The following is a 20,133-nucleotide window of genomic DNA, read 5'->3' as shown; positions in this document are numbered from 1 at the left end:
TTGGGATAGAATTGCTGTGTCATTTAGTCACCCCCCTCCCACACACACACACACACACACACACACACACAGAGTGTTGAGGTTGTAATGTTTTTAATGCAATGTTTTCATAAATCGGATGAAAACATGGCCAGATGTGAAACCCAAACTAAAATGACCTCCCACGGTTACATTAAAACAGCTACATTAAATTAAATTAGCTGCCTGTCACTCTGGGTGCCTGTCTGCTAATGAAGCACATAGAGGGATTACTTTCCCTTATATGGAACAGCATGTCACAGCAAAAGAGACTTTTTCTACTATCTCTTATTTGTGCACACACACACACACACACACACACACACACAGAATGTCACTGTGTTACAGTGTGCATCCAAACAGCTCTTAGGGTATGTAAAGTGATAGTCATCATGAATAATTAGTCCAATCCGCCCCCACAGGAAATCAATGCAATTATGGAGAAGTGCTGAGTGTCACTCACCTCCATGCATTTTTAATAGACTCCACACATTTAGTAAGGCCAAGGTCTACAAGGGTGTTCATTCCAACAAACACACACACACACACACACACACACACTACACACACACTACACACACACTACACACACACACACACACACACACACACACACACACACACACACACACACACACACATAGATTAGGGGCAGCAGCCACTGTTTATATCCTTAGAAATGAATCTTCTAGATATTTATAGTCATACTTTTTTAAATACCCTCTCCATATAAACAGATGCAAATCTAGAAACCCTCCACACACACATACACTCAGGGAGGCACATAAATACATGCAGATAAAAATTTGTTCAGCATTTTGGTTAAAGTTTCAAATGTAACAGGCAGCTGGTAAGTGGGAACTGATAAAACAGAGAAACAAAGGAGGAATAATGAGGAAGAGCAACTTGTTGTGGCTTCCATTCTTAACCGAGGTGTTGACAGACTCAGAAAATGATGCCAATGCAAAACTGTTGGCAAGTTTATACCGAGGTCTTTATGATAATTGGGTGAGAAAGGCATTAAAATATGAGTGTAACATAGAGTGCAGGATCACTAACCACTACAGTAGCTACTCGACAGTTGTTTGTGAACTGGGAGGATAATAACTTAATCAGACTGGAAGAAGTCAATTGGGCAACAAATATAAGCTTGAATAACAGATTTTGGCTAAGGCAGCAACGTGATTGTGCATTGCATTGTGGGTAGTGGCTGCTATTAGTTAGGATACACTGTTTTGATAATATTAATTTAGCTCACAGTCTTGTGAGTGCGTCGGAACGTGTCGACAATAAACACGAGCAATGGTGGGGAAAAAAAATTAATGGACCGGGTGAACAGCAAATATAGGAATTTTAAGAAAGAAGCAAAGGATCCGTAATATTATTGAGAAAATAAAGGAAATTTACAGGATCAATCCACACTAGCACACATAGGGGACAATTCAGCTTGATGTGCTACCACAAGTAACATTTCTTGACGTCTTTTCATACTTTGTGACACTACACTGTAAACATTTTTCCCGTTAAATAATGGTAAACTGCTGGCAGCTACAGTTGCCAGCATATTACAGTTAATTATCTAAAAGAACAGTATATTACCGTTAAAAATATTATGGCACTGTACTGTAAAAAAAATACAGTATATTACTGTTACAATTTTTATGGTATATTACTGTAAAAATATTACGTTACCATACTGTGGAGAAAAATTACAGTACAATACCGCAATATTTTTTTTATGATAATATACTGTTGTAGATAATTAACGGTAATATGCTGGCAACTGTAGCTGTCAGTAATTTACTGTTATTTAATGGGCAAATGTGTTACAGTTAATTTACAGTTCCTACTGTATTCTCCATAAACAGTTTATTACTGTAAATGCATTGAAGTACTGTAGAATGTGATCTTTACTGTAACACTGCTAGAAGCAAATAATTTTAAAAAATTACATTTCAAAATGAAAACCCCTTACAATTGCTGTAAATAAATGGCTCAGACAAGAGATGACCTTACAACATTTGGCATTTATTGAAGCCAATCATTCAGTTACTGAACAATTAAAAGTATTTTGGTAAAAAAATAAATAAATAAAAATAAAAATGACAAGATGATTATACAAGTGCAGCTCAATAAATTAAAATATCATAGAAAAACATATATATAACAGGCTCTGAACAATCTTTACAAACAGGCTCTTTTTTTTAAAAAAAAAAGGATCTGAACAAATTTCACAAAAAGGCTCTTTTTTAAAAAGGCTCTGAACAAACTTTACAAACAGGCTCTTTTTTTGAGAAAAAAAAAAGGATCTGAACAAATTTCACAAATAGGCTCTTTTTTTTAAAAAGGCTCTGAACAAACTTCACAAACAGGCCCTTTTTTTAAACAGGGTCTGAGCAACCTTCATATAACATGCATAACATGCACCACACTGAAGTCACAGTCTTGTCCTGTGTGGAGATGTGGGCTACAGAAAGCCCCACTCAAAGTCAATTAAGTTTTTTATGAGTGTGGCCACAGGGGGACACATATTCCATTACTTAAATTAATTAACATATTCTAAATACTTTGGAATAGTTTTGAAATCCTTATCAAATGGGGGTCTGTGGTCTAATTTGTCAGTTAGGTGTCCTTAATTTAAAAAAGTTTGAGAACCACTGATCTAGATAACGAGAGAGAGAGAGAGAGAGAGAGAGGGAGAGAGAGAGAGAGAGAGGGAGAGGGAGAGGGAGAGGGAGAGGGAGAGGGAGAGGGAGAGATTTTCTCTCTTTATTTCTCTCAAACAAGAAAGCTCAGCCCACCTCCTTTTGGCAGCCATGTTAGTTGATTGGATTGTTCAGACTGGTCGTGCTGCAGCATTTAGCTTTGAACATGGCTGGTGCAATGATAGTTTGAATGCTTAGTTGGTTTTCTCTGCATGATGCATACAAATTTCATAGCAAGAAGAGAACTACGAATAATATAAGGCTACATTTTCTAATGTGTTTTGCTGACCTTTTAGAAACAGCTGTGTTGCTGTTTTGAACATATACAGCTGATAGGACATTGTGAAATTTTATTTATTTATTTTTTTTGTTGATTTTTTTTTACTTTTCAGGGTATCTATCACAGTGTTTATGTGAGCATCAGACAGTCCAAGTGAAGTTTGGAAAGTAGGTGTGATTGATTTATGTCATGTAAATCTTGATAATGTTCAATGATTATTTGAATAGTAGAGGAAGGAAGGAGCAATTTAGCTTGTAGTTTCAGATAAAACAAAGCTAAATGTCTGAGAAATTGTCCTTCGTCTGCTTTTTCTGGGTAGACCTCCATATCTTCATAACTGGACTCACTGGGATTCTCAAGGTGCAAATCACAACACTCATTGCAGTCACTGGTGCTGCTTGGATTTGCAATTGGGTCAACAACACTTCCTTCAGAGCAATCTTTATGCTTTCTTGACACATGCGATGTGAATGTAGACTTAACTGTGAATTTTTTGCCACATAGTCTAAAAGGGCATGCAACTGCCTTGCCTGCAGTTATATGACTTTTCAGATGTGAAAGAAGACCCCGGATATCCTCACACTTTGTGCTACATGAGTCAATATGACAAGTTAAATCTCCTGCACTATCCAGTTTAGTTTTATTCTTTCCATATTTATGCTGATAATTGTGAGAACGGAAGCCTGCAAATGTTGAAAAAGCTCTTGTGCATTTAGGGAAACCACACTGAAAAGATGCATTAGGCATGAAACAATGAATTTGCATGTGCCTGACATAAGCAAACGTATTGCTGCAGGTTTTAGCACATATGTTGCAAGTTATCATACTGCAACCTAGAAGCCCACACACTCACTTTCCAAAACGGTTATCCTCACAAGGGTCACAGGGGTCACTGGAGCCTATCCCAGCACTCATTGGGCAGAAGGTAGGGAAAACACCCTGGACAGGTCGAACCTAGACGCCTTGACAGCAAATTTCCCTGAATTTCCCTGGTTGGGATCAATAAAGTATATCTATCTATCTAAAAGAATATTGCTCATCCAACACAGATAATTTTTAAGCTACTCTTAAGCTACTACTTTAAGCTATACAATTTTTACATCAAAACAGGGGCAGCCAGTTAACTGTTAGCTATATGAGTGGAGTGCAAATTGCAAACAACTTTTTGGCTCTAATTTGCATTAACCTACATAACATGCAAGTTTCCCCTCTCTATGTGGAGAAGAAACACGATATCCCACACCAAATTGATTGCTTGGAACTTCAGCAAAGTAGCTATGAAAATCAATTAATTCGACACATTACTGGTAATGTGGTTCAACAAAAAGATACAATTCTGTCTACTTAGCAACTATGCTAGCTAACTTTAACTGAAAACATTAGCATGCATGCTTTCAACATGTGGTTCACACCAAATAACATAAATTTGACTTTTCAGCAAAAGCACAGTCAATAAAATGTACTGTATATTCAATACAAAATGACAAAATGCTGACTTTGCATTTACCTTGTTAAGTTAGCCACAGGAGCAAAATGGAGCTGAGCAGGGAAGCAGCAGGTGATGGACCAAGATTGCAGGATTGTGCTCAAATGAAATGTGGACTAAAGCTCAGTTGACTGAAAAAGAAAAAATACTGTATTATACCGTAAAATTCTACAGTGGCTTGCTGTTATTTTTGGTCCTCACACATTTACGGTATTCAACCGTATTTTTGAATAAACGGTACATAATCGTAGCATGTTGTTACAACGACTGTATTTTACCATGAAATCTTACGGTGGCCTACGGTTGATGTCTGTTTTTGGTTTTGGCGCCAAAAGAATCAACATTTACAGTATTTTACCGTTTTTTAGAATTTACAGTACCTTACTGTTGGAATTTGGCTGTATTTTTACAGTAATCTTTTACAGTGTAATCCATGACCTGCTACAGACTTTGTATGCTCTCTAAGTGGTTTCGAGAAACACGCAAATGCAAGAACTGAGACACCGATATAAAAGATCTTTGGGGGGCTTTATATTAGCTTTTGTTCTTCTGTGCTTTTTGTTCAACCAAGTGAGTTACATTTGCTTTTTTTATTATTTGCTTGAACTTGAACACCTGACCTGTGGCTCTGTAGCACACTTAAGCAGAAGACAGGCCCAGATTCAGAAGACTTCACTGCATCTCTTTTATTGTGGCAAAATGTGTTACTAATATATGAATAACATTGTAAATGTAGTCCAAATCTAGCAACGCCTTGTTAGCTCAGTGATCTGAGAACACTTTGCTTTCAGGCTGGAAAGCTGAAAAATTACACTATTACCAACCAGTTGCCCATGTTGATCATGACTATGGTTATGGTAGACGATATCTCTGCAAGGTATTGCCATTTCAATGCTCAATTACAAACAATACCACCAGAGTGTCTGTGTCATAAAATCCACAATGCATTGCGTAGCTTAAATCATGATCCTGTTCTCTATTAAGAAAAGGCATGGGTCGTGTTTCAGTGGATATCAGTTGTAATGTGTGACTGTTTATCAGTTTACTGTTATTATCAGTGTTAGTGTCAGTTTATCATTATCAGTGTTAATGAGACTGCTGAAGGTGAGCCAGATCAGCTAGCATGGTAAGATGAGGGAGGCTGGGTTCATGTCTCCTCAGATAATAGGTCTGCTGGACATTTACCACAGGACAATGGAATGCACCAGCTTAGATGGGACAATGACAGTGGCTAATCTGAGAAGCTTCTTGAGGGCAACAGATAGCATCTTGCAGATGAATAGTCATCAGCAAGAAATTACATAAATACCGCATGAAGAGTTCATACTGGCAACAGAATTGGCATGTCACAAAATCCAAGATCAAGGACACAAAGCAACATCCTCAAAACAGCCAGACTCCCGAAAAGCAACATCACAAAAGAGGAGGAAAAAGCAATAGACTCACTTAAAAAAGATAAAACAGTCACAATCATACCAGCTGATAAAGGACGGACAACAGTCGTCATGGACAGACAAATACAAAAGACAGATGGAGACAATGCTACGAGACAGCAGCACTTATGAAATCTTAAAAAAAAGACCCCACAGAGGAAAAGAAAAAAAATACTCAAAGCCCTTCTCAAACACTACTAGAAAACAAAACAATAACACAGGACGCATATGACCATCTGATACCCACTGGAAGTATCACTCCATGTATCTATGGAACACCAAAAATACACAAAAAGGACATTCCCCTGCACCCAATAGTAGACAGCATAGGTTCAGTCACATATAATTTATCAAAAGCTCTTGTTGAAATCATAAAACCCCTCTTTGGCCTAACAGAACACCACTGCAAAATCTCCAAACAACTCGCAAAAGAACTCAACAACATAAAAATAGAAACAGACGAGATCCTCATTTCACACGATGTCATATCATTATTCACAAAAACCCCAGTGGATGTCACTTTGCACATAGTACAAGAATGCCTCGGGAAAGACTAGACACTCAAAAAACGTACAAACCTAACAGGCGAGGACATTTCTGAACTTTTACTGTTTGTTGCAAAATCTACATATTTCCAATACAATACAAAGGGACCATTTACAAACAAAAGGAAGGGTTTGCCATGGGGGACCCATTATCAGCAATCATGAGCAGTTTCTTCATGGAGGACTTGGAAACCACGGCCATAAACACAGCACCCACACACTGCAGACCCACCCTCTGGAAGTGATACGTGGATGATGGAACCATAGCCTTTCTGGACATGAAAATCCACCACAAGGATGATGGCAGCGTAAAAATAACAGTACACAGGAACCAAACACACACGGATCAATATCTACTCTGGACATCTGAACACCCCACAGAACATAAATTATCAGTTGTTAGAACACTTTATGAGCGGGCCACCATCATAACAGAGGAGGAAGACAGACAGGAGGAGGAGAAACAAATCCGACACGCACTCGCACGCTGCCAATATCCCACCTGGGCCATAAACTAAGGAAAACAGCAAGTCAGCAACAAGGAAACTAGACCGCAAACAAAACCCAAACAAGAACCCAAAACCAAAAATAAGGAAACAGTCACTCTCCCATATGTCAGAGGAATAATACAACGGGTCATGAAAAAATACAAAATACACACATCAGTAAAACCCACACATAAAAATTAAGCAGCTATTGGTACATCCCAAGGACAAAATAGAACAGGACAAAAAATGTAACATAATATACCGTGCAAATCATGCAATAAAACATATGTGCGAGAAACAGGAAGGTCATTCAACACCAGAAAGAAAGAACACCACAGGGAATGCGAGAGGGAAACAGCAGGATGCCTCACAAGAATGCAAAGAAACAGAAAAAGCAGAACAAGAACTCTTAAAATCCGCCATATCAGACCAATGCGAAAGAAATAATCACAGTATGGATTGGGACAAGGCCAGAATCATTGGAGCAGAGGACTGTACTGTACTAGTCATTAGCTCTCTTTTTTCCATCAGGGAGGGACAAGTGGTATATTTTAATTTCAAAGGAACTGCAGCTGCCAGCCCAGGTCTCAATGACGATCAGATCAGCAGATTGTTGGAGATTTTAGCACTGCAGAACTGTGTGTGTCCAGTTCACGTTGCAGAGTTGTCACCACATTACTACAGAAGTTAAACAGTATGGGTGTTGATGACCTGAGAGACACTATGTTGTATATATAATTTGTAAGGTGATGCCATTAGCAGATTGCACTGTGCACTTCCACCATGATGAGACTATGCAGTAGCTAACCAATAGTCTTTGCCCCAATGCTGGTGGAAAATTGGTTGTTCATCTGTTAGGAGTCATGGATGCGGCCCTTTGTCCATGAATACACTTACTTTCTATGTGGGGCACAACCATTTGGTTATCTCTCAAGAAACATAGGCAAGCATGTACTTCCACAGCTGCACCTAAACATCGAGCATATTAGAAACCATAAATTTGTATTTCTAAACAGTAAAACACACTCCTGGTTATTTGCATTTTGAATGATGGTACTACATGCACACGAAAAACCATTTTCCACACTGCGTAAAAAAAACAAACAAACAGTAACACAGGATTCAGTGCTCAATTAAAGTCAGATAAATATTGGAGTTTGCATCAAGCAGGAGATATTCACTTGTTCTTCTGCTTTGGGCCCAGGCAGAGCATGTTCACACCGGGTCACAATCCAGTCAGGTGAGACCACATGGAATGGGCATCCGGACCCCTGGAGTGCACAGAGCTGTGATGGGACAATACTGTTATTTCGATCCTTTGATCATAGCTCCATTTATGAGTGCACACAGAGGATGTCCTGCAGAGAGGAGCTCTTTTAAGGTAATTTAAATGCAGATTAGTTTCTTTTAGTATTTGAACCTTTGAAACAAATGAGATTTTGTTCAGGCTGCCAGTTGTGTCCAAGGGTCACACACAGGTGGATGTTGTATTTTCTAGTGGCTCTCCAGGTGCCAAGAAGACCTCCAAGGGATTTATTTATCCTCCATCTTCAATATGTTTAGCTGTGTAATCATACTTTGGATATTACATTTTATGTCAAATGTGTAATGGACAATATGAAGTCACATAACAGTGAATACTGAAAAAGAAAACAGCCTTTCCTCCTTGGTTTTACTCATTGATACTATACTTTCTGCATGTACATTTTATTACCTATTCAATGTTATGTCAAAAAGTACATAAGTAAGTACATAAAATATACGTATGAATATGGTATGCAAACCTGTTTTGCTCAATATATAACCTCTATAACCTCTTCTTCTGTCAGGCTAAAGCAATTATGCTTTCTGTCTTACTCACGTTAGTTTGTGTTCTCAGTTACCGACTTTGTATGCTTTCTAATTTTCATGTTTTTAAAACACTGCATGAATCACACTTCATATTTTATCTATACAACACTTTCAAACATATTCATGAGAGAAGAGGACCTGATTACAAATCTACTCTGCTCTTGCTGCTGACAAAATGGTGTGTTTGAACTGAGTGTACGAGACACATGTTGGAAAAACACAACTGAGAGGACATCATCTCTGCTGCTCAGGGAGCAGAAGATTCGACTGGAGTATTTTTGTACTGGTGGCATTTACAAAGTTGCAAATTAAAACATAAAGGAGTCTTCAGTGGTGATGAGTGGCTGCACATTTTACTGTTATATGTCAGAAACTACGCATCCTTGAAGGTGTGATTAAAAATGAAAAGCCATATTAATATTGAACACATCTGTGGTGTATTCACAAAGAAAAGACTGTAGATTCCAGTGTGTTTCTGAGCTTAAGGTCCTGGTATCATATCTACTTATACTTCCATTTTTACAGTGCCGTCTTGCCTCTATGTTCAATTCTTTGGCAGTGTGTTTTCCAAAATGTTAAAGGCTCCACCTGAAATGGCAGCCTCATCATGGTGCAGGGAACTGTGTGGCCAAGTGGCCATGAGAGCAATATTTCTGGGAGCCTTGGTTCCTGGTAGGGACACCCTTGGCAATCTGGTCTCAGGCAAGAGCTCTATTGAGGATCACAGAGCAGTGGACCAGGTTTTTATTCTCTTCAAGATAATCGAGTTTGCTTATCCTTTTCTACAGGTGGATTTGGAAAAGGCTAACAGGATCTTTTGGGAGGTGTTGATGGAATATGGAGTGCCATGGTTGCTCCTGTGATACAGTTGCTTAGCTGGAGATGTGGTCACATTCTTGGTAGTGAATCAAGCTTCTTTGTGGTATTCATAGACAGCTCAGTGATATTTGGAATCTCTGTTTTGAATGAAATGCATCATCTTTATGTTGGTTGATTGATTGATTGATTGATTGATTGTACTCTGTTAATCCCGAAAGAGGGTGGTGGTGGTCGTCAGCTGCTTAAAAAACAGATACCAATAAAAGATATCAATAATGAAGTCACAATAACAACATTCTAAAAACATGAATAGATACTTAAAACAAATGAATAAATAAATAAAGTGCAATAGATTGTAATTGGACTCCTACCCTTCCTCAACATATGGTTATCAGCCCATATCAACCCACCTCCCACTTCCCCCTCTTCTCCTGACCAAGGAGTTGTGCAACCTGATGGCGTGGGGTACAGATGACTTCCTGAGTCTGTCTGTGGAACAGCTCTGTCAGTGCAACCTGCTGCTAAATGTACTCCTCTGTTTAACAATGGCATTATGCAAAGGGTATTTGGCATTGGCCAGTATTGCCTTAAGTCTGGACCGAGTTCTCAGTTCCACCACTACTACACTGCTTTCACAGTCCAGCATCCAGCTGCAGGCCCACCACAGAGCCTGATCGCCTGATAATTCTGTTCAGCCACTGGTTGTCTCTGTTCCTGGTGCTGCCTCCCCAGCAGACCACAGCAAGCACCATCTCCTTGGCTTCTGATGTGTTCACCTGCAACTGGTTCCGCCAGCACTACCCAACAAAATCTTCCATCAGTTTCCTCTACTCACCTTCCTCACTGCCCCAATACATGCCACGATGGCAGTATGATCAGCGAATTTTGTACTAGGACTCTGGTGTGTATAGGGTGAAGAGGAGGGGAGACAGCACAGTCCCCTGTGGTGCCCCTGTGCTGCTGGTTACAGTGTTGTAGACACGACCGCCAAGCCTGACAAATTGCAGTCTGCCAGTGAGGTAGTCAGTAATCCAAGTCACAAGATGTGGGTCAACTGTCAGACTGCTAAACTTTTCGTGTAATAGACGGGGTTGAATGATGTTGAATGCACTTGAAAAGTCAAAAAAGAGAATCCTCACAGTACAGCTTCCTTCTTCAGGGTAGGAGACAGCGTCTTCAACCCTTACCCACTCCCTATGCGCGTGCTGGAGGGGATCCTGGGCATGCTGTGTTTGTGGTTATAAGAGGTACAGTACTAACCGCTCCAGAGTCTTCATCACATAAGAGGTGAGGGCCACAGCCCAAAAGTCCTTCAGATCACTGGGGCGTCCTTCTTTGGGAACCGGAACAATGCACAATGTTTGTGCATCGCTTTTACCATCACATGTCCGGTGTTACGCCATATGTTGTTAACATGTGGTATGAGACCCCCAACTTTAGTTTTCGCTCATGCTTTGGTGTTTCTGTCGGCTCTAATAGTGATGAAACCCGGTAGATCCACATTAGCAGCAGGTTTGTAGCTGGTTAGCCATGTCTCTGTGAGGGTGATCAGGCTGCTTTCCCAGTAACTCCACTGGGTTTTGATCAGCACCAACAACTCATCCATATTTTTGGACAGAGTGTTTACATTACCCATCAGAACTGATGGCTTGTACTGTCACCATTCAAGTGAAAGCCTTTAATTTAACCTTAAAATTCATCGTGGCTTGGCACCCGCAGTACCTCCACCATAGCTCTTGGGGAATGAGATATTGTTTACCGGCTTTCTTTCTTAGCTCCAGCAGACATACACTGTAAAAAGTATCAAGGTGGTTCTACTTAAAAACTTAGGTTCAATTGCTGCCTTAAAAACATAAGTGAACTCAAACTCAGGAAAAGCTTTTATTCAACTCAAAAAGGAGAGCTATAAATGTTGCTTAATTAATGATAATTTATTGTTTGAACTTGATACTCCGAGTTGAAAAGACTAGCAATTTTACATTATCCATTCAAAAAAACTTGCTGTCTCTTGTCAAAGAAACTTACAATTATATGCTATTTCAACTCACATAATTCAGTTATACCAGTTACTTAATTTATGATTATTTATTTTATGAACTTGATTCTCTTAGTTAAAACAACTCACTAAATTAAATTATCCATTCGAGAAAACTTGAATTCTCTTGTAAAGGGAAAATAACATTACACGTACTTTCAACTCACATTTTTAAGTAAAAAAAACTTAATATATTCATACCATATGCCTTTTCAAGTTAATTTAACTCATGTTTTTAAGGCAGCAATTGAACTTAAAACAGCAAATTAAGTACACTAACGTTTTCAATTTTTATCCCTTGTCTCGACTAATAACACCAAGTTTACCAGTTTCCTTAAAGATTACACTGAAAACACTTACAACTCAAATGTTCAACAACATTTATTTAAACAATTACCTCAACTTACAGCTTACTTCTCAGTCAAATACAATTTTGGCAAATGACAGATGAGACAAGCCGAAAGCCAGTGAAATAACATTTATCTCCATGACCACAAATAAATGTGACGAAGTGAGACCATATGTATGCATGTTAAACAAGAACATTGTAAAAGCATTTGTAAGATAATGTTAGCGTGAATAGGAAAGACGCTACTGGAATGTACGATGGGCAGTTTAATTCACATTTAGCACCAATCAGCTGCTTTGCCTTTCAGTATTACCACTTAATTACAAGTAAAAGAAACCAGCCATCTTATGTAATTTCATTTCTCTAAAGTATGTACCAAAACCTTAATGTGATGATAACAGGCAGGCATGAACAAAATAGGTCTATACATTCACAATTCCTCCGGATAAGTATGTGTTTTCTTGGTGTTATTTCTGGCAAAAATAGGTCTACCGGCTTAAATGAAAAGGGAAAAAAGCAGTAATAATGGTGTGATTCAAGGATTTCAGCCTCTGAAACAACTGAAAATATTTTGGACATGGGTGGTTTCACCTGTTGAATCCATAAACATTTTGCACTGCAGCATCATCTTTGTAATTCCAGTTTTAAGTTAACCATACACTGAATAAAACAGTTGCAGTAAAAAGTTGACCCAATCAGATCATACAACAGTCTAACACAATGTATTGCTTTAAATCCTGAATCTGTTTGCATAAGTGCATTTCACATTCAAGAATGTGTTAAAAGAAAAACAAACATCTTTTATCAGACCAAAATGAAGTGTTACTGAAAGTGCTTAAAACCCTGAGGCTTCTGAAACTTTGCGTAAGTGCATTTAACATTCATAAAACACAGTATATGGTAAAACAAGTCTGCCAGAGCAGAGAACAGTTAAGACTATCACTTCTCAATCAGTCCAACAAGATGAAGATGGTCAGAATCAGTGCTTTAACTCTTGAGTATAAGCTCTAAAGTGAATAAAAAAACAATGAACACCTAAATTCGTCTGGAATTTTGCAAGATGCTGACTAATGAGGAAGGAAATGCACAAGATTCCAATTTTCACGTCCTATTCCTCTAAAAAAAGCTTTCTGAGGCTGGTTTATGTTGTCTGAGAACTTACAAGGTGTCTCAACTTAAAACAAAGTTCCCCACATTTTAACATCACAAGTTTAAGTGTATAGAAAAGAACAGTGACTCTTTCCACATGAGAATCTGAAGCTGAAAACATAGAGTACAGATGTTACAGTTTGTACCTTGGTCTGGTTTGATCTTCATTACCACTCTCTGAAGAAACTCAAAGGAGTGCTTCATAGCATCTGGATACTCAAGATTCACACAGTAGATGACACCCATAAGCATGGCAAAGCTGTGTGCCACATCTTTAATGTTGTGAAGCACAATGGTCTCCTCGACCACAACTGCCACATCGAAGACCTCGTGTGGAATGGCAGACTGTTCACCACCGTCATAGCCAATCAGGAGGCCAAGTTGCATCCCCTTAATGGCTTCTTCCAGAATCTCAACATGAGCCTTGAAAAGCAGAAATAATAATGTATGACCATTTTTGTCTGCAAGAACAGGACACTATATTACTCCAAGGTATCTTTACATTGAAAGTAGTTGTTTGCTGCTATATTCAGGTTTAAAGTCCTGCATATAGACACTTTCAAGTAGTAGTTCTGTTGTATGAGGTACCTCTATTCACTTAGAGAGTCAGGTAATACACAGCACACTCCCAGTTTGTAGAAGCAGAGCAAAGTGACAGCATAGAAGCAGGGCAATAAACTGTTGTGGATGAGGTCAACAACAAATGATATTTTAGCCATGTAAAAGAAGTCTCACTTGAAAGAAATGTCAGTGCAAGCAGGGAAGTTGCTAGAAATTCTGGGCCCCCTGAAAGAATATCGGTGTGGGCCCCTCTACCTCATTCATTGTCACTTTTTTTTTAACTGTGTGTCGGCCCTTAGAATTGTCATCACCTTTCCCCCATATACGACAGCACTGAGTGCAAGTGTGCATCATATTTAAAGTTTTTTCAGTGCTTTACATTGTTGTCAGGTGGCCCTTCCTTTTGACATGAGGTTTTTGTAATCTAAAGAACTTCTTTTCTTGCACATGAGCACAGCTGTGCCTGCTGTATACTGTATTAAATCCCAGATAAACAAAGTAGCACTGAAAATATTTTTGATTGATTTCTTTTATTTAAGTGTCATACACTATATTACCAAAAGTATTCGCTCACCCATTCAAATGATCAGAATCAGGTGTCCTAATCACTTGGCCTGGCCACAGGTGTATAAAATCAAGCACTCAGGCATGCAGACTGTGAAACAAGACATTTGTGAAAGAATGGGCCGCTCTCAGGAGCTCAGTGAATTCCAGCGTGGAACTGTCATAGGATGCCACCTGTGCAACAAATCCAGTCGTGAAATTTCCTCGCTCCTAAATATTCCACAGTCAACTGTAAGCTCTATTATAACAAAATGGAAGCGTTTGGGAACAACAGCAACTCAGCCACGAAGTGGTAGGCCACGTAAAGTGACGGAGAGGGGTCAGCGGATGCTGAAGCGCATAGTGCAAAGAGGTCGCCGACTTTCTGCACAGTCAATTGCTACAGAGCTACAAACTTCATGTGACCTTCAGATTAGCCCAAGTGCAGTACGCAGAGAGCTTCATGGAATGGGTTTCCATGGCCGAGCAGCTGCAGCCAAGCCACACATCACCAAGTGCAATGCAAAGCGTCAGATGCAATGGTGTAAAGCACGCCGCCACTGGCCTCTAGAGCAGTGGAGACGCGTTCTCTGGAGTGATGAATCACGCTTTTCCATCTGGCAATCTGATGGACGAGTCTGGGTTTGGAGGTTGCCAGGAGAACGGTACATTTCAGACTGCATTGTGCCGACTGTGAAATTTGGTGGAGGAGGAATTATGGTGTGGGGTTGTTTTTCAGGAGCTGGGCTTGGCCCCCCTTCCAGTGAAAGGAACTTTGAATGCTTCAGGATACCAAAACATTTTGGACAATTCCATGCTCCCAACCTTGTGGGAACAGTTTGGAGCAGGCCCCTTCCTCTTCCAACATGACTGTGCACCAGTGCACAAAGCAAGGTCCATAAAGACATGGATGACAGAGTCTGGTGTGGATGAACTTGACTGGCCTGCACAGAGTCCTGACCTGAACCCGATAGAACACCTTTGGGATGAATTAGAGCGGAGACTGAGAGCCAGGCCTTCTCGACCAACATCAGTGTGTGACCTCACCAATGCGCCTTTGGAAGAATGGTCAAAAATTCCTATAAACACTCTCCTCAACCTTGTGGACAGTCTTCCCAGAAGAGTTGAAGCTGTAATAGCTGCAAAAGGTGGACCGACATCATATTGAACTCTATGGGTTAGGAATGGGATGGCACTTCAGTTCATAGTATGAGTAAAGGCAGGTGAGCAAATACTTTTGGTAATATAGTGTACTTCACTCAGAAGCCCAGCCCATATGGGCTTACAAGACACTGTTACACACATTACAAAACCATACTCAAACATACAACAACAGCAACAACAAAATACGCATTAGGATAAATCAGGCATACAAAGTCAAATCCAAAATGTACCCATCAAAGTATCAGTTAAACAAAATATGCTGCCTTCTATTCCAAGCCTTGGCAATAAAATTTGCAGTCTTAAATACTTCAGCATTAAAGAGCCATTTCAATTTATGGCCATCATCTACCCAAAATAGCACAGGTTTTTGGTTTTGCATGGCCTCAAATAAAGGGACCCTCAAATCATCATACAGGGTGCAATAAAACATAAAATGAAATTCATTTTCAACATCTTTTAAATCACAAACATTACAGATCCTATTCTCTTCAGGGATAGCTGTGAACCGCCCTACTTCAATGGCCAGGGGCAGGGTACCACTCCTCAGCTGGGCACACAGTGACCTCTGGCTTCTGGTTAGAAAAGAGGTTATAAAATATTTTAAAAATGTATGACACTTTAACTGATACTTTTTTAAGTGGGACTTCTCTTACATGGTTAAAATGCTCTGTTGTGGGCCCCATCCACAGCGGTTTATCGCTCTGCTGCTGTGCCAGCACTATGCTCTGCTTTTACAAACCCACCCATCACACATACTCACACAAAGATTGCAAAAAGTGAAAACAGACAACAATACACACACACACACACACACACACACACACACATACACACACACACACACACACACACACACACACACACACACACACACACACACACTTGCATTACAAAATTGTTATGGTCTTACATCACACATCCTGATGACATCTGAGGGATCTTCGCCTGATATGAAGTGTGGCAGACCAAGCAGAGCAGCAGCCCTCCTCTTCTCATTTGTGTCCTACAAGGCAAAGAGACATGCAGTAAGTTGAAAATGTTATCGCCAACATAACAAATGGTGCCTAATTTTCTAACCATCCACTTCCACCTACATCTTTCACAAGGCAGTCCAAAATGTCTTTGAGTGGCTGCTTCTTTCCTGATTTGGTTGCTGCTTTGTATATGTCCAGCAGTCTTGGGACCAGGTCATCAAGTCCGTCGAGAAAAGATTCCAGAAGGTCTGTGGTGACGATTCTCTTGAATTCTGCCTGAATCTGAGAAGATAGACAGAAAATATTAATCAACATATTTCTCAATAGGACAGTCCACAGTGTCAAACATTACATGATTAAATCTCTTTATGGAATTAATGTTGTGTAATTACCTGTCTCCCATGGAACAGAGCTGGCCATCGGGAAATGACCTCTGTGATGAGTGGTTGATCTCCAATGATTTCTTTTCTACGCTGGGAAAACGTGGCAACCATCATATCCCCCAATAGCTGGTGATCAGGGTCTCTTTTCATCATTTCGGCCGCCATTATCTTGCGCTTCTCCTCCACGATTTCGGGGCTCTGTCCCTCAGGTGGATCGGGACAGTAGTTCACCTCACCCTTCTTTGACTTCTTCACACATTTTCCCTTTGAACCTCCTCCTTTTCGTTTGTTTATGACAACTTCAGGGCATCCTGCTGCACTTAACTTTTGCCGGAAGTTACCAAGTTTAAATTTCAGGCTGTGAAACCAAGAGTACCATCCCTTGTCAGACCCTGGCTCTAGCAGACAGGGATGCTTCTCCACCAGTGCTTTGGCTACATTTTCATAGTGCTGCCTCTCGGGATAAGCACTAATCTTCGACATACTGTCTGCAAGTGTGTCAAGGATATTAGTCTTTAAACCTTTAGGAATCACCATCAGAGTTCCATCATTACAGTATTTACAATTTGCTTCCTTCAGCTGCAGCTCCACATCGTGTGAGAACTGCGGAATTGGGAAGGGGGCAGGCCATTCCACAGAATCCCCACTACTAACGGAAGGGAGGCTGGCTGTGTCCAGTGTACAATCTGAGGTGTCATCAGCTGTGAACAATACTTTCAAAGTTGCCCGCTCTACAGGAAGGTCTTTAATGTCTGTTAGGTTGCACAACTGATTATTGAAATCAGGATCCTCGAACTGCAAAATGAATCCCCCTCTTAGACCAAGTTTGGTTCTTAACACCTGGTACATTTCCTCAATGCTTGAGGGGACGTCTTCTACTGCAAGACGTCTGATCTCACTTTCTGACACTATCACACGGAGCAGCATTGTAGATGTCTTTGACCTGAAAATGGACAAAAAATACGCACTTTAAGTAAAAACATTCAGTATAAACTACTTGGATTACTCCGCCTTACACACCTGTTCTTAAAAGTTTTTATGACAAGTGTCCTAGTCCTGACTACAGGCAAAACTGACCAAATCAGATTTAATATTTTCTTATGAACACATGTTTAATGTTTGTTTGTTTTCAAAACCATGAATAGCACAGGAAATATGTTTCTTTTATGATTTTGGCCACATTCATGTAGTCCTAAATCAAATACTTTTATCTTATACTTAACCTTATTTTTTATGCATTTTTTAGTGATTAAGTGAGTGGGTGGTAGTGTTGTAATGAGCTGCATTATATTCAGGTGTTTCTACTGGTGGTGTGACATGACACTCAATTCACAAGGTGAGACAAGATACGATATTAGGCTCATGAGAACAAGAGAGATGAGATTTTAACACTATTTTAAGGAAAAGGACCTAACAGAAATCATCTTAATTGCAGTCATAGACATTTTTCAAAATTGTTCAGCCCTAATATGACTATGTAATTACTTACAGCAGCTTTATTTCAATAAGAATGTCTTGGGAGTGATCAGGAGGCAGCCCCAGATGAAGTATGACACCAGTGGCACGTAGTCGTTGAGATCCTCTGGTTTCACCAACAGACACTCAGTAGGATTTTTCTTCACAAGATGGTAACTCCGCAGATGCTCCATGTAGTATGCTGTAAAAGGTTCAACAATAAGGCAAACTTGACTAGCCAAAACAATGCATATTTCCAAAAGTCTTCCGAAGTCCGGTAGGCCACTTGTACTCCCAGCAGAAAGAATCATTCCCTTTGAATACTTTGTTCCATTTAGAGAGATGTGAGGAGTCAGTCCTACTGTGTCAACATCATAAAATTTTGATAAATGCAACTAACCTTATTTCAGCCGCTCCTCGCCTGCTCCTCTTCCAAAAGACACCTGCCCTTGCGCGCCAGGTCGCTTCTTCCTTGTCTTCTTTTTTTTTTTTTTTTTTTTTTTTTTGGCGTTTTGCAGCTTCAAAGTGTATACCGCCACCTGCCGTGTGTGTGTGCGCACGCACACGCACACGCACGCACGCACGCACGCACACACACACACACACACACACACACACACAAAATCACCGACACTATGGCACCGGCACTATGCAAAACTTTCACCAAGCGCCATGAATGTAGGTAGGTAGGTAGGTAGGTAGATACTTTATTCATCCCGCAGGAAATTGTGCTTCTGAGGGAGTGAATTTTTTAAGACGCTTGCTAGCTGCCTACATTTCCTCATTATAAAGTCTAAAAAGTAGACCGAAGTACTGTTTAGTTAGCTTCACCTCCTCTAACTTGACTCGGCATTAGCAAGTTTTTGTTTTGATATCTTTAGAAATTTTACAGAGACAGAAATTTCTCTTTATAACCAGTTTACGAATTGGGATGGATTAAAATTCTGATAAATGCAACTACTAACCTTATTTCAGCCGCTCCTCGCCTGCTCCTCTTCAAACACCACCTGCCCTTGCGCGCCAGGTCACTTCTTCCTCGTCTTTTGTGTTTTTTGACTGATTGCAGCTTAAAGGTGCATACCGCCACCTGCTGTACCGTAGTATTTAAAAAGGGATCCAGTTTTTTTTTTTCTCATTTTTACCTCCACACACACACACACACACACACACATGCACAAATGAATAAATAAATAAACTTATTCATGACCCACTCTATATAATTTCTCTCTTCATGTCCTCAATCTGCTCAGGTGGTGCTCCTCTTCCTCTGTTAATAGAAAACTGCAACTGGGTGGAGCACCTGCTCAAGTGTGACAAAAACCTTGTATCATAATTATAAGTCCCTTAACAGATAAAGACCATATTTTCAGCACTATTTGTACCATGCATTAAAATTGCCACCACAGCAGAGGTCATGATCAGTTTCTGAGAGATCTGGTTACCATTTTAAAACTCACATTGTTAAGTTATGTTGACACACTGAATTTTAAATTTCACTGAACTGGCTTACAACCTTGAGTTGGAATACCAATAACTTATGAAGTTAAGTTGAAATTTCAGAACTCATTGTATTTAGTGGAAGTAAATGATAGAAACAACTTATGATAACTTATTGTGCTTATCACTTTTTACAGTGTACTCATGTAGACTAACTTACTGCTGCTTACTTGTGATGCTTGGATAATGTTCATATCTGACATGTTAACATTAGAACAACAATAACAAGCAGCTCCACATGCACACTGTGCAGTGGACGGACAGCCATCTAGCACAGGTGCCATGTCACCTGACTGCAGTCTCCGACATGCACAGGAGCAGACTGCAGCTGAATCTGTTGTGGCCAGGATGAGAATCTTATTCACAGTTGAGTATATGAAGGATCGTGAGATTGATTG

At 39.9% G+C, this 20,133-nt stretch overlaps 1 protein-coding gene and 1 long non-coding RNA gene across 2 annotated transcripts in view; both read right to left on the bottom strand.

Moving 5' to 3' along the window:
• Positions 1-18,689, bottom strand: part of LOC115370427 (uncharacterized) — a 57,627-nt gene extending 38,938 nt beyond the window's left edge. The window contains exons 1-6 of the mRNA XM_030067443.1: positions 18,639-18,689; positions 18,273-18,440; positions 16,793-17,726; positions 16,521-16,682; positions 16,337-16,429; positions 13,305-13,581 (exon numbers count right to left, since the gene is read on the bottom strand). Of these exons, the coding sequence (XP_029923303.1) occupies positions 13,305-13,581; positions 16,337-16,429; positions 16,521-16,682; positions 16,793-17,710 (1,450 nt within the window). The 5' untranslated portion in view covers positions 17,711-17,726; positions 18,273-18,440; positions 18,639-18,689. The remainder of the gene's footprint in view (positions 1-13,304; positions 13,582-16,336; positions 16,430-16,520; positions 16,683-16,792; positions 17,727-18,272; positions 18,441-18,638) is intronic.
• A 55-nt stretch (positions 18,690-18,744) lies between these two features.
• On the bottom strand, positions 18,745-19,249 carry LOC115370005 (uncharacterized). Its single transcript, XR_003929213.1, has 2 exons — positions 19,204-19,249; positions 18,745-18,777 (listed from the first exon to the last, which is right to left on the bottom strand). It is a non-coding gene; the product is annotated as an uncharacterized LOC115370005 (long non-coding RNA).
• Between the last annotated feature and the right edge of the window lie 884 nt (positions 19,250-20,133).

The sequence above is a fragment of the Myripristis murdjan genome, chromosome 13, assembly GCF_902150065.1.
Source record: "Myripristis murdjan chromosome 13, fMyrMur1.1, whole genome shotgun sequence".
In the NCBI taxonomy this organism is placed as follows: domain Eukaryota; kingdom Metazoa; phylum Chordata; class Actinopteri; order Holocentriformes; family Holocentridae; genus Myripristis; species Myripristis murdjan.
Note: the sequence above shows the minus strand (reverse complement) of the source record. Positions and strands in the feature narration are given on the sequence as shown.